The 15,821-nt window shown below is 34.0% G+C and overlaps 1 protein-coding gene across 1 annotated transcript in view; it reads left to right on the forward strand.

Moving 5' to 3' along the window:
• Positions 1-15,821, forward strand: part of VPS54 (VPS54 subunit of GARP complex) — a 78,599-nt gene that overhangs the window by 58,391 nt on the left and 4,387 nt on the right. Inside the window, exons 13-22 of the mRNA XM_069068982.1 lie at positions 1,056-1,185; positions 2,124-2,305; positions 2,877-2,989; positions 4,398-4,455; positions 5,916-6,021; positions 6,812-6,899; positions 7,844-7,965; positions 8,072-8,152; positions 12,708-12,815; positions 15,106-15,200. Coding sequence (XP_068925083.1) covers positions 1,056-1,185; positions 2,124-2,305; positions 2,877-2,989; positions 4,398-4,455; positions 5,916-6,021; positions 6,812-6,899; positions 7,844-7,965; positions 8,072-8,152; positions 12,708-12,815; positions 15,106-15,200 — 1,083 coding nt within the window. The remainder of the gene's footprint in view (positions 1-1,055; positions 1,186-2,123; positions 2,306-2,876; positions 2,990-4,397; positions 4,456-5,915; positions 6,022-6,811; positions 6,900-7,843; positions 7,966-8,071; positions 8,153-12,707; positions 12,816-15,105; positions 15,201-15,821) is intronic.

Consider the following 15,821-nt stretch of genomic DNA (forward strand, 5'->3'; position numbering starts at 1 on the left):
GATTTTCCCACTTCAGTTTAATTCAGTTCATCAAACACATAGTGGTATTGCCTATGTGCTCAACACTGTGGTGAGTGCTGGGTTACAATGATGGGCAGGAGGGAAAACCCCTTCTTTCCCAGGCTTACAGTTTGCTAAGAAAAATATGGTTATTTTGTGTGGGAGGACACTAGAAGCTGGTAGGATCAGGAAAGACTTCATGCAGTAGATGTTTAAGTTGAAACTTAAAGTAAGAGATTCTTAAAAGATAGAAGTGAGGATGGAGTGCATTCTAGACATATGGAATGGCCACTGCAGGAACAAGCATATGGAAAATAGAGGATAGGGTGTGAGCATCAGCAAGAAGAGGAGTTTGTTTAGATCAGAATATGGGAAGGCGAGGAATGTGTGATGAAATGGAAGGGCAGGTTGTAGGGGCTTTAAATTATAAGCCAGAGTAGAGAGGCGGTGTTCTTTATACCTTTTCTAGTGGTGAGTCAGATACATTTTATGCACACATAATTTTTATTTGGCGATGAAAGAAACACATAGATAATGCAATTCCTGTTATTTTCTGTGCCTCCTAAAATTGAGATCCATGGTTCTTTTTAACTTTTATGGTTGGTTTTTCTGCTATCTACTAGAGCAAAACATTAGAGGAGGAATATGAATTCAGGGCCTATGATTCTCACATGAATCTCTTGCTTTATTATTGGGACATAATAGTGGCCTTCATCCTTTCCTTGTTCTTACTTCCCTAGTCTGAAATCCAGAATCCCTCCCCATTTCTCTCCTTCATACTGAAATTAGGTTTTCTGCTATGGAGCTTTTTCACATATAATTGTTCATTGTATAAAGCCTTGAAATAGAGATGTCTCACTTATATGATATATATACTCTGAGCACATTAAAGAGCTATTTCTTCACAAGTAGTATTACACATATTGTGTAGTACAGACTTTCTCTTATTTCATTGTTAAAACATTTCTTTATTCTTTCTTAGAGTATGTTTGATGTGAAGAAGAATGTGCCTTCTTACCTTTCGTGACTTATAGATAATTTTGTGTCATTTCCAGGGTCAGTGAAGACATGAAGTTGACTGACTTAGAGCTGGGGAAGCTGGCAAATAGCATCCAAGAGTTGCTGTATAATGCTTCAGATATATGCCATGATCGGTCGGTCAAATTTCTTATGGCAAGAGCCAAGGTTAGCCAACTTGACTGAGTTTCAGAGTTTAAAAATAAAACAAAACATAAGGCACTATATAAATAAATATGAAATGTCACCAGAATTATCTATTTTATAGATAATATTGGGATTTTAGATCATGGAATAAAAAAAAAGTCCTGAGTAGTCCAAATAAACAAAAAGGTAAAACTTTGGGCTATTATTGATTTTTTAAATGAGCCAAAGTCTTATTTTGAAATTTTGTTGGTTATAATTTAAAATCTCTCAAAGCAGTTATGAATTATAAAATACTTTGATGCTTTTAAGTTTGCCAAATTATTTTATTAGTGAAACTAGGAAAATACTTTTAAAAAGTTTACAATGATTGGTATGAATTTATTTGCTAGTATATAAACTATGGGAGGGGATACAGGTTAGATAGAATTTTTCTTTAAGGAACCTGGTAGGAAGGATATCACAAGACACAAATCACAGACTGTAAGGTAGACTGTAAATATTATTGTAGAGTTACAGAAGAAGTCTTAGGGGAGTTCCAAGGAGGAAGAGATTGCATTTTAGTGGACAGATCTGGAAAAACTTCCTATGGGAAGGCTGCATTTGAAATTAATCTTGGTAGAATTTCAGAGGGTGGGGGGATGGAACAGAAGAGGACAATGAGGAAGTATTTAGGGACAGTGAGTAACTTGGTTTGGTTGGAGGGCAAGGAGAATTTGGGCTAAATAGATTAGTGACAGTAGTTGTATATTTTTAGATTTTGAAACTTTTTTGTGTCTAGTTGCTGGAACAATAATATATAATACAGGGAGATTTGATTTATCTTTCTGAAACAAGCCATTTTAGAGATTTAAGTTTGTAGATTATATTTTATTTTAACTTGTAGGTTTCACAGATAAACCATGAGTTGGTGCTCTGCTAACTTTCTGACAGACGTTTTTTGTGTTACTTTGTAAATTTAGGATGGCTTTCTTGAGAAGTTGAATTCCTCTGAGTTCGTCGCGCTTTCTCGATTAATGGAAACATTTATTTTAGATACTGAACAGATCTGTGGACGAAAAAGCATGTCACTACGTGGGGCTCTTCAGAGTCAAGCTAATAAATTTGTAAATAGATTTCATGAAGAGAGAAAAACCAAACTCAGGTATTCCCAGTGTTCATTTGAGCTTTTTAATGTTAAAAAATTTATTTTTCCTTAACAAACTATACATGTCTGTGCAATGGAAAACTTCAATAGCTTGAGCAACATTAGCTTAGCCCATACCTTCTTTTAAAAACAAAGTTAAATGGGAGAATAAAAATCACCTTACTGCATTTTCAGTAGTAATATTTAATTATTTCTTTTATGAATGTAATTAAATAGCATTCAAGGGGAATATTTTTATCAGTGCCACATTAGGAACTTGCTTAGTACTAGCAGCTACTTCATATAAAATGAAGCAAATTAACTCTGTCATCTCTGCCTGAGTTTAAAACCATATTGGAAATATAGCTTTAGAAAGGAGAGTTCTTTATTATTAGATTGCCCATCAGAGATTTCATTTCATTGAGTTATTTCAGTTTACTGCACCCACCTAAGCTTTCTTAAATCCAATTCGTACCCACTTAGTTTTAATTATATTTCTATCCTAACAATAAAGAAGTCCTCAAAACATTTTTAACTTTCACATTCTTCTCTTTTTTTTTTTTTAACTTTACCTTTAATTTTTAAATAGTCTTCTGTTGGAGAATGAACGGTGGAAACAAGCTGATGTGCCTGCAGAATTTCAGGACCTTGTTGATTCCATAACAGATGGGAAGATTACTTTACCCGAAAAAAAATCTGGAGGTATTTGCAATCTTTCACAAACCTAGTGTTGTGTTTTTCTCTCTCCCTCTCCCCTTATTTTACATTGTTATTTTTGCAACGTGTGGACTTAGTAACTGACTGTATATCTGTTGTCTTGAGAAGACCAACCTAACTGGTTGGTTGCAGAGTGATGAATTTCTCCATACAAGTCTGAGAGACCATCTATCAAGTTGTGAAGGAAAGTGGTATTCATAAGTGGAGAGTACAACCCATATTGTGGAGATCCTTAAAGTTCTAAAGTATATTAGTATATGAGGTTTGAAAAATTTCCCCCTACAAGTGGGGGGAATCTTACTCCAGGAAATTTTTATAGTTCATAGAAGTTCTTGAGGTAGTTTATCATATTGGATATAATTTGCAACTAATTTAAGAACTCTTGTTATTTTTTTGCTTTGAATTGAAACCTCTGAATTAGTAGTTGTGGACACAGTAACTGAATTTGTCTTGTGTTCTGAAGAGTGAATGATTTCTTTCTTCTTTTTCCTCGGAGGATACATATGAAAGGTCTTTTCAATCTTTTTATGATAATAGAATTTCTCCCTGCTTCTTACTTTCTCTCTGCAATATTTGTTTTTCTTCTTCAAGATTGCTAACAAAATAGTAGTTAGACCTTTCAAGGGTGAAAAGAAAGATGAAAACCTTAAGCTTATATTAACATTTTACCACTTGTCTAAGTTCCTTCCACATAAAGTAGCAGAACTCTGGTTGGAAAGCTGGGGTCTGAGTTGATTGAAAAGTTTTGTCTTAACCATACACATTCTCCACAGACTCCTCCTTCAAGGACTCATTGTGGTGAGGAGAGTGAGTGATGCAAGGTTCTCAAAGCGTGGGTCAGGAGGATGCAGCCTCCCTTTGGCATGTCTTTGGAGTGCTGACTCACTGCCACACCCTTGCTGCAGAGTGATTAATTTTTCCACCAGAGCAAACTTACAGACTGTTCACTGAAGTTTGTGATCTTCAGCTATAGAATAAGTACTCACACTGATGAAATAAATCACAGATCCCCTGAAATAATGTTTTTTAATTAGAGATCCTAAATTGGCTATATTTAATACTGTATGCTGAAAATAGGTCAATATTGTTTGTAACAGACCTTACAGATAAATTTGTAGGTTTTTTTCCCCAGAAGTTTATGTTTAAATATATCAATGCCCTTTAAATTTTGGAAATTAAACACTTTGTAATCAGAGAACATATAACAAATTGAAATGGTAACTCTTGTGTTTTCAAAGGAAGAACTCTTACTTTCAGAAGTGAATTGGTTTCAGTCCTTAAACAACTAGTAATTTGTTCAGAATTTTTCCAATTTGTTTTAAGTGATTCTGCAATAAATAATGATTTTGTTGATGGTTTTTGTTTGTTTGTTTCTTTTAATTTCTAACTATAGAGGAGAGAAAACCAGCTGACTTCCTGATAGTTGAAGGACAGCCATATGCTGTTGTTGGGTAAGTTGTGTTTTTTGCTGGAGTCATTTTCATCACATTCTTAAAAACTGAAGTTCTTTTCTTTTTCTGATGTAGTAGGACTATTTGGAAGGAAAGTTCAGTTTCTTCAACTCAAAAAAATTTTTTTAACCACCTTTCATATCCCTCTGTGGTATGGTATTGATTCATTTGATAGCATTAAATGTTGTTTACACAGATATAGCATTAGTTCTTAAAATAAAATTTTAACTAAAATTCTTATGAAATGTCAGATAAAATAATATTTCAAGCTTCTCTCTAAGAAAATCTGTGATGGCAATATTTGAATTAAATAATTTTTGGCAGAATAAATGTGAAAATATTTACTTAGTAAATTCTTGATAATACATAACATTTTGAACTTCCTTTTATTCTCAACCCTTTCCAAACCCAGAATCCACATAGATCCTGATATACCAAGAGTAGAGCCAAAGTATGAGAGGGTTAAGCAAGACATGTGTTTGTATTGCCTGTGTGTAGTTGTATGTGTATCTCTGATTTGGTATGTCCCTTAACTGTGAAGCCAAATACATACAGTTTTTGGATTGGATATTTTTATTTTGTATATATTTTTATATCATGTAGTTTTCTTTTCTTCTCCATTAGCACATATAACTAAGAGTTATTTAAACATAACAGCAAACATTTTATTTACTCTACAAAAACTAGATGGTTAATGGAGGAAATTTTTAATTTAAAAAAACATTTTTTGGCCTAGTACTAAATTTCATCCTTCATTTTGCATCAGTGTGGCTTTACTTCCTTTTAAATAACACTAATTTGATTTCTGATTTTTCTAAGGCAGCTTATCTAGCACTTGCAAACCTTTTAATATTTAATAACTTAAGTAAGTCATTGCTTGTTTGGGTTAGGAAAATTAGACCTTTTTATTTCAGTTGTCAACAGCAACTTTAATAAATTTTGTGATATACTGATGTAATTAATAGCATTATTGTGAGAGGAAATGTATAGGTAAATTTTTCCCCTCCAAAATTTATGTGTATGTTTCTTCCACATAGTATTGGTACTGATTACGTAATAACTACATCATTATTGTGAGTATTTTCTCCACAGGTGAAGATCACATCATATCTTAGATATGTTCATTAATTTACCTAGTAGCTAATTTCCTGTTAGCTAAATTTCTGAATTTAGCTAGATTGAGACTCAGAAGACAGACATAGTAGGTTACCAGGCTCAGACTTAAAAGCCTTTCCAGGTTGCTGGCACCTCCTAGAGCTTGGATCTTGATGGTTTAATGTAGCTGATTAATGTATATAACCTTGGGGATATTAAAAAATTAATAAAATGGTTGGTAGGGAGTATCACTTTTAAAATGAATTTATGATCTTTATTGGATTTCTAATTTTATGTTAAACTGGCTTGATTTTATTTTTGCAGTAAACTTTGCATGTTGGATTGTCTTTTTTTCCCCTTCACAGAACAGTATTGCTTTTGATAAGAATTATCCTTGAATATTGCCAATGTGTAGATAACATCCCATCTGTAACTACTGACATGCTTACTCGTTTGTCAGATTTATTGAAGGTATGTATGATTTTTCATGTTAATGTGGAAAAATTGTTTGAACAGATTATATATTAAGCTTTGTGCTTCCTTGCTTTTGTGATCTAATTTGAGTTTTTGAGTTCTATGAGATAGCATGTCAAGATACAATAACTTTTTTTGATCTTGGTCTTGTGACATTTGAATGCATTTGAATCGCCACATGTTAAAAAGAAATGACTGAAAGAGAGCAGCATTTTGCCTCTCATTCATCAGTTAGTCATTAGAAACCATGTAGCAGCTTTTTACTACCTTTGAAGTCTGAAAATTTGTTTATTAGCTCCTAGATGTAACTGGGGCCATCTTAGTTGTTTTCACTATGTTATAAAAATGGAAATTAAAAGTTCACTAAACTTTTCATAATTCATCTCACCAAGGTGAGAGATTTTTTTAAAAACAATGATTTTACCAAAACTGTGAAGTGAATAAAATGGAAATGTTGTAATGCTTTTCTTAAAATGAATGTCTTTTGACTAATTTAAGCTTGGAATAACCATATTTCAGTCTGCAAAAACGTTTGTATTATGTGTTATACTTCTGAAACAGGACTTTTAAAACAGGCTGACTTAAGATTGAGTTTTGAATGCAAATTGAAAATTTTATTTTAAAGCCCGAGAAGTTATGTAGGAGCCTTGATTGTTTTTCTTAGACTGTGAATGTTAAAGATTCTTCCTTCAGAAAGATTTTTTTGGTCAGTGGATAAGAAAGAAATACTTGATATGTAAAATGTTTTTAATCTGTACATTATATTTTCCTCCTTTTTATCCATTAGTATTTCAACTCAAGAAGTTGCCAGTTAGTTCTTGGAGCAGGGGCTTTGCAGGTCGTTGGCTTGAAAACGATAACTACAAAAAACTTAGGTATGGATATCTGCATTTTAAAATTGTAATTTCGTATTGTAAAGTTATAGCAATGTCCCTAGGTTGATTATGTTTTTATTGTACATTGCATTTATATAACCTCACCCATAGGCTTTTAAATTTAAGTTGTACATGAAGGAAGGATGAAAAACATTTAAGAGTCATTTGCCAAAGGGATATGAATCCAAAAGCAAGACCACGTCTTTCTTTAAGGAAGAAGACAGATACAGAGAAGTAGTTGCCGGGGAAATGAATTATGGTCTAGGTAATCACAAAGATGGTGAATATAATAATTCAGCAGTCAGCTGACATGCCTTTCCCAGAGGCAATGGTATTGATATGAGTACAGTTCCCTGTATCACAGGTAGAATGTGAGTGGGGGTGTGAGGGTACTGGTGAGGAGGTAAGGTTGAAGATGACTAGGGAGAAGATGAGGCTTACATAGTCCAAGGAAGGGCTTAGCTTTTCTCAGTCATGATAAAGGCCACCTCTTTTCATTCATGGTCATTATTGAAAACTAAGCAAATGGTATAAAGTAGAGAAGTATTGTTAATATTCAGGATAAATTATTTAGAAGTTGTACTGTTTTGGAAAATATGTTAAAAATATAACATATATAGAGTCCTTTAGAATGAAAGGTAACTGTCTAATGATAGATGGCAATAGACTGGTCAGTCATGGTGTTATACTGATAGAAATTAGAATTGGATTCAATTGACATTATTATTTGGGGGAAAGACCCAAAGTAATAAACAGTTTATGGCCAGATGATTTTCTTAAATGTGGTGGAATGTATCTTTGGCATTTCTCTTTTCATTGACAAAATCATCTGGGACTTGTATATAATTATTATATTTTTGCAAATAAAAAGTTGTTCAATTAAAGTTAGTTATAACCCTTTCTTTTTGTCCCTTCCTCTTGTCCATTCTCCCTGAATCTTACAGCCCTTTCTTCACGCTGCCTCCAGCTAATTGTACACTACATTCCTGTGATCAGAGCTCATTTTGAAGCTCGCCTGCAGCCTAAGCAGTACAGCATGCTCAGGCATTTTGATCATATCACTAAGGTAATTTTTCTTGTATTTTCCACTTGGGTTTTATAAAATTAATTTCTTAACTGTTAAATAGATGTACTTGGGGATTTAAAACCGAGACTTTATTTTTTCATTACAGGATTACCATGACCACATAGCAGAAATCTCAGCAAAACTTGTAGCGATCATGGATAGCTTATTTGACAAATTGTTATCTAAGGTAATGTTGCATGGAAGTAATCAAACATAAATTTATTTAAAGAGCATAATATCTTTTTAATTTAATTAGAATCTTTTGTATATAACTTGAAGAGAATGTGAACTTTTTGAAGTGGCTATTCTGGGCTTACCAGTCTTGGTCACTAATTAGTAGAATGTTATTTAGGAAAATGGGGATAGCTCTGCATCTAGGTATCTAGTAAATTATATTCCTCAGATGTTAAAAAGTATCCGAATAGTAGGCTCAAGTCCCCAAGGTAGGTGAGATAATCCATTAAGAAAAACAGAGAAAATATCAGGGATACTTAATGTAGGACTTTGTATTAGTTTAGTAGGAGGAAGCACATTCTTTCTTCCAAGAGACAGATTTTAGTGTAAAATCTACAGGCAGTAGAAGTACCAGGTAATTCAAATTTAAAATTCAGTAAACATTTATTAAGCACAGTGCCCCACTGTATATGGAACAATGTGCTAGACATTGATGAAATAGAAAGTTTAGATATAACAGGGACACTATACTCATAGAGTTTATGAGCACAGAATGGGGATTTGACACAGACAAATAATTAGAATACAAAATAATATAACTATAAAAGAAGTATAAATCAAAGGCTGTTTTAGGTATGAAGTGGAAAGGGTTTAGCAGGGGATTAAGGAATGCTTTCTAGAAGAGGTGACATTTGAGCTTTAAAGGAGAGACAGGAGTTCAAGAGGTAGAAAAAGAAGAAGTGGGTATTATGTGCATTGGGAATATCATGAACAAAGTCATAGAGGTGGGAAATTGTAGGATGTTGCAAGTAGGGCATTTGGCTGGAATATAGAGTGGGAGAAGAGTGTAAAAGAAGTCTGGAAAGACAGAGATGTACCAGAGTACGGAACTCCCAATCAGTACTAAGTAAGGGATTTGAACTTTATCCCATAAAGAATCATTAAAGATTTTTGTGCAGAGCAGTAACATGACCATATTTATGGGTAAAGAAGATTAGTCTGGTAGCTTGGTGAAGGTTAGATTGGATTGGGAGGGAGAGAGGGGGTAAGTGGGAATAGGGAAATATGTTAGAATGTCACTGTAATAGTACAGGTGAGTAGTGCTTAAGACGTGAACTAAGATGGTGGCACTGGGAATTGTGAAGCAAGGATAGATGCTAAAGATAGTGCAAAGATAGAACTGATGGAATTCTTCAACTGATTAGATATAAGGAAGAGAAGAAAATCAATAATGATAATATTTCAGGTAGAAGAAACTGTATGAATGGTGGTACCAGCTGACAAGTGACAAAGAGAAGCAGGCTTGGGGGGAGCGGGATAGATGTTGTGGTTTTAGACATGTTGAGTTTGACATAACCGCATTGCACCCAGGGAGAGTATCCTATAAGCACTCAGGGCTGTGGGACTTGAGCTCAGGAGAGGCCAGAGCTTAGCTGTAGATACGGGAGACATCTCTTGCAGAGATGAGAGTGGAGAGAGAGAAGAGGCCCAAGGATAGAACTTTGGGGAATAACACCCACCTTGAGGAGTCAGAACAAGGATCAGGAGTCAGTAAAGGAGACAGAGGAATGGTAAGAAAATTAAGGGAGCCAATTAAAAGAGTGTCTCGAGAAGGAGAAAATGATCAGTAGGGTCAAATGCTATTGAGGTCAAGGAAGGATAAAGACTAAGAAAAGGCAAGTGTGGTTTATGATTAGGAAGTTATCCTTTGGGAAAGCAGTTCCTGTAGAGTGCTAGGTACGAGACCAGATTGCAGATTGTGGAGAATTGACATTGATTGAATTTTCAGTAAGTTTGACTGTGAAGGGGTAGAAGGCTCAATGAAACACTTAGATTTTAACTCTTAAAATCTGACATTCACAGATTGTTATTCAAGAATTAGGGCTTTAAGTATATGCCTGTCATCTGTTCTACCTTTCTCCCTTAGGATTTAGTGATCTGTGAAATGGGAATGGGGTGCTAAAACTGTGGATGTGCCTGCCCTCTCTAATGTTCTCTCCCCTTCACTTGTCCAATGTTGTATCTAAATTGGCAGCTGTATCACAGTAAGGAGTATTGGATTTGGAGTTAGAAAGACTTTAGTTCAAATCCTACCTCAGACACTTAATGGCACTGTAACCCTGGGCAATCACTTGACCTTTCCAAGCCCCAGTTTCCTCAACTGTAAAATGAGAATAATCATAGCACCTGTGTGCCTTACAAGATTATTGTGAGGGTCAAATGGACAGAATATGTAAAGGGCTTTGGAAATCTTATAGCTATAGAAATATTAGCTATAATTATTATTATTATCAGTACTACTACTACTATTGGCTGCTGCTGCTACTGCTACTTTCCCAAACTTGACTTGCGATCTTCCATCATTGTACTTTTGTATTAGCTGTCTCCCATACCTGGGATGTATTTCCTTTTTACTTCTTAGAATTCCTACCTTCTTTCAAGGATTAGCTCAGATGCATTGTCTTGCAGGAGGCCTTTTCTGATCCTTCTGGTGATTAGGACTTTTCTTCCTAAAATTACTTTTTATTTACTAACATATATATATATATATATGTATATATGTATATGTATATATATGTTATATCCCCATATACCTTGAGGACAGAGTCTACTTCATTTTTGTCTTTGTATTCAAAGTGCCTGGGATAGTGCTAAACACATCATAGATAATTAATGTTTGTTAAATAGAAATGAGCCATGCCCCATAGTCCATTGGTTCTATATTGACACTGCACTCTGCTCCTCTTCTTTCCCTCCTTATTTTTCCTCTCCCAGTGCATCCCTGAATGGTTCAGCTCTGCTTTTAATCTCTGTCAAATTGAAGCATAATGAAGTTTTTCCCCACTTTTGCAATGTCTAGTTTCATAGGAAACTTCATTCTGGGTTATAAAGGAACAGCAGTAATATGAGAGCACCTAGTATGACTCGAGTAAAATTCCTAGCCAATATTTATTATTTTAATTACTTCTTTTTTTATAATAAATTTTTATTGTTGCCATTACATCACCAAAATTTCTCCTGTTATCCCTCTGAGAACCATTCCATATAACATTTTTTTAAAGAGGGGGAAAAACCAGCATAATTGATTAATACATCAGAAAAGTCTGACTATATGTCCAAATTACCCCACCCATGGAATTTCCACCTCTGTAAAGAAATGACTCCTTTTTTTTTTAATAGGACAGATGACTTAAATCAGTGCAATATGGAGCTATTAAAGAAATATCGCAATTTTTATGACTTTTCTAATATTCTTGTTCCATAATATTTGTTTTATTAGAATATAATAGATACTCAGTTTTCACAGTTTACCAAAGAGTAGTACTAGATGTGAGTTTGCTAGATTAGTTAGAGTCTTGTAAATAAAATGATCATTTAATTATTCTGAGTATATTCCAAATGTGACAAGTGTGTGTTGACCTAAAAATGATTATTTGGACTATACCACCTTTCTGTCTTCAATCTTATTAATTAAAAAGTAGAGTTTAGGTGGTAGCTAAAAATGTCTAGACCCATTATTTTGCCTTTTGATTACTTGAGGAGAAATAAAAATGGTGATATACATCATGTACCAGCGGCTCTCAAATTTCTTTTGCTCATTACATGGTATTCTTTGCTGTGAGGAATTATGGCATACTGGACTGACTCTTACATACATTTCAGATATACTGACTGGACTGAGTTGGAAACAAGTATTTTTTTTTAATTCTTTAGAATTCAAGGTCTGACCTGTTTTCAGATTGCTACATAAGGGTAATAGGCAGATTTGGTTTATTTCATGACAGCTATACTTAGCATTCTGTACATTATAGGTAAGAAAGATTGACATTAAGTAAAATTATTTAGAAATTTTTATTTTATATTGAGAAAACATAATATTCAAAATTTGGTTGCATACCCTTTACAAATCTCTGTAAATATTTGACTATGAAATAAAGCAGAGTTTAATTCCAGGCCAGCAAAATAATATTGAATTCAAATCTGAAAATGCAGATACTTTCCTTAGCCCTTCTTAACAAAATAGTCTTTTTCAGTACTTCTTGGGGGGCTGGAGGGAGGATTTTAGCATTTACCACATGACATTTGCAACCAGTTATTCTCTAACATAAAATAGCATGGGGATATTTATAAGCTTTTAAAGATTTGCATAGAGAGAATAAGTAGAAATAGAACTGACACATATTAATAAGCCTAAGTGCTATGTGAGTTACGTAATAGTGGTATATTACTAATGGTTTGTGTTTATATAGCTCATACTTTAAAATTTGCAAGCGCTTTATATGTATTATGTTGTTTGAACCTTATAACAACCTTTATATACTATAGGTGTTATTATTCCCATTTTACAGATGAGGAAACCTAGGCTCAGAAGAGTGACTTACCCAGGGTCACATGGCTAGTATTAGAGATTTTAATCTGGGTCTTCCTGACTCTCAGTCTAGGACTTTTGCCATCATACCATAGTGCCTTAAGTTAGAGAGCACAAAAATATATGTCCAATATGGCCCTGAGTAAACTTACATTCAGTCAAAGAATGTGAACATTTTCTTATTATCTTCTGTTACCAGTATGAGGTGAAAGCTCCTGTTCCTTCTACCTGCTTCAGGAATATCTGTAAACAAATGGCAAAAATGCATGAAGCTATATATGAACTCCTTCCAGAGGAACAAACACAGGCAAGTCTCTGTTCTTAAAACTGCATTCCTATACAGTCACTTAGTGCTTACAGCTTCAGTGTATCATTACATGTTATTTTTGACCCAATGGAACATTCACAGTTAAAATTTCTGCTTGTTAGTGTTAGGTTGTTTGTGACATTTATTTCAATTAATTTGCTGAGTGTTAGTTGAGTAAAGATATAGTTTTTCTAAAGTCAAAGTATGTCTTGATCTGATAAGTCCATAGCAGTTGTAAAAAGGAAGATGTCATTAGTATACTGAAGTCTCGGGTTGTAGGGGTCACAGATTCAAAATTTTTAATAATTTTAAAAATCTGAGTTCTAAATTATTGAGAGGCATGATATATTTTCTCACTGTTACTGGAATCAAATGGAATATAGGATGATTTGGTGGTAATATTTATACAATATATTCCATGAGACACAGGCAAGTTGGCCAACTCATTTGAGTAGCAAAATCTGCAAAATTATTCTTTGGCACCTTCTTACTTCCCTCTCTGTATTTTCTCTTACCTCTTGCGACTCACCCCCAGATGGTTATGCCTTTTGTTTTTTTTTAATATTTATTAATTATATTTATTTATTTAGTGTTTTTATGCTATGTACTGGAAAGCATTATTATGGTCAATCCACTTAGGCTTATCCTCTCCTGAAGATCCTGTGTTCATTTTAAAATTATTGATTTTTTTGTTTTTTCCCCAATCAAAACTTCCATCTCCTCAGTGCCTGCTGATCTCAAGTTAAGGGAAAGTAATATTGATGAGACCTTTCCATTGTCCTTTGTCTGCCGTTTCTCCTTTCATTACTCTATTTTTTCCCCTATTGATGCTGTTTTTCCTTTTTTTACATTTTTCTTTTTTATTATGAACTTGATCAACACAAACATTTTCAATATATGGAGAACAAAATAATACTACATATGAAACTATTGACTTCTATTATGTAGTTCATTTTTAAAGTATATATTAAATTTTTAAAAGTAATTTGCTGTGTGATTATCTTTTTCAGAATTTTGTTTTCTTCTATGCGTTTAAAAATATTTTATTGATTTTTTTTTTCATTTCTCTCACAACCCACTAAGTCTACATCTCTTCCCCTCCCATAGAAGCCTTCACTTATAATAAATAAGTTGAATCAAGTAAAGTATATGCACAAGCCAGTGGTGATGCTACTTCATTTGGTGGTTTTCCTTGTGCAAGGGAATTTGCTTTTCAAAAACCTAGTTTGTTTCTCTAACATAAATGCATCTTACCTCCCAGGTACCCTGGGACTCACTGAAGTACTTAAAATGCCAGGGAGCATTTGCAGTACCCCTTCTAGGGCCCCTCACTGCTTTTCCTTTTCTTGTTGGCCTCTCTTACTTCACACACAAAATTCCTCATCATTCTGCTTTTCGAGTTGAAAGAGTATATTTGTCTCTCTGTGCTTTATCTTCATTCTTTTGGCTTCTTATGGAATGGTACTTTCACCAAAGCTAGATATTATCAGACTGTGGTAAAATTTTATGTCATGTTATCATCAATCCCAAGGATTCTCCTTAGATAAAAACCATGCAGTTTTAGAGCAGAGAAAAGGAGAAAATGTACAACCCCACAAAATCTTTATAAGAGGAAATGCTTGACCACACGTGACACCATACCCAAACCTTTGTTTTAGTAGTAATGTAATGTGACTTCCCTATTATTTCTAGTACTCTCACAATGGGTGAGTCTTTCCCCTTTTAAACATTAACCTTTAGTGCCTAAGTGAATGGATTTTAAAGTTCAATTCAGCTAACAAATACATATTAGGAGCCTAGTATATGAAAGTCACTGTGCTAGAAAAGGGGAATATGGAAGACAAGAAAACAACCACTCTGTGAATAGTCCTTTTCCCAGAGGCATGTATAGTATACTGGAACGAGACAGTATGGACTTAGATAAGTCACAAAGCAATGTGAAGAGGGAGATGGGGGAATTGGGGAAATCTTCCTGGAGGGGAGTGGCTCCAGAAATAGGTTGGAAGAAAAACTCTCCCAAACCATTTGTCTCATTAATTTTTGTCATCTGATCTAAACTGTGTACACCAGAACACTTCTTGTAAGAGGTAGGAAGTCAGTTGGTACAAAAGCAAGTTTGCATCCTACAGAGAAGACAGTCACATTAAATGAGGCAGCTTTTTAAAAAATTTTTTAAAAATTAGTTTCATATTGTATGTTTTTCTTTTAAAAAAAAAAGATCTGAATTGGTGCTCGTTTTATTTTACTTTTCAGGAGAATGTCAAATAACTTTTTTCCTCATGTATTTCAGATACTGTTTTTAAGAATTAATACAAGCTACAAAATCCACATGAAGAGACAGTTATCTCACTTAAATGTGGTAAATGATGGAGGACCTCAAAATGGGTATACTTTCAATGTATTTTTCACTTCTGTTTATCAATTTTTCTTTTATGGTTCCATTTTTCCGTCCTGTAATTGTCATGCCTAGTGTCTGCCCTCCACTTGTCTTTGACCCATAGTTCCCCTTTTATTTAATAGTGTTGTCTTCAGGGAGCCAGCTGTATTGTATCAAAATGGGCGTTTTGGGAAAGATCTTACAGCAGTTATTTTACCCTTTAGGATAAATTCAGCTTGTTATCTTCCTATTTCCAAGGCAGTGAAATTCTAAGCTTTTTTCTCTAGTTATGAAATTAAAACCTTTGTACCTTCCCTTTTTATAGGAATTTCAGACATCAGCAAGGAGGAGGAAGAAGTATTTGGGGAGAGGGTGTTGAGTCCTTTGCTAGGAAGGCTGGCCTAAAGTAATATTCTGAAGTTATCCTGCCAAAACTATTTGGAAACTCTTTACTCCCAAGTTATCCCAATTACATACAGATACTAGTTTTAGTTTAAGTGTTCTGTGTTGAGGAGGAAGAAAGAGAAGAGAAAAATCATTTAAGTTATCACATATCACATTATCAATGTACTTTTTGCACAAATGATTATTGGACTGATTTTACTAACTAGATTGAAAAAAAAAGATAT

This window comes from Petaurus breviceps, unplaced genomic scaffold, assembly GCF_028583685.1.
Source record: "Petaurus breviceps papuanus isolate PSGF00001 unplaced genomic scaffold, PetGlider_PUasm1.0 90775, whole genome shotgun sequence".
NCBI classification, from domain to species: domain Eukaryota; kingdom Metazoa; phylum Chordata; class Mammalia; order Diprotodontia; family Petauridae; genus Petaurus; species Petaurus breviceps.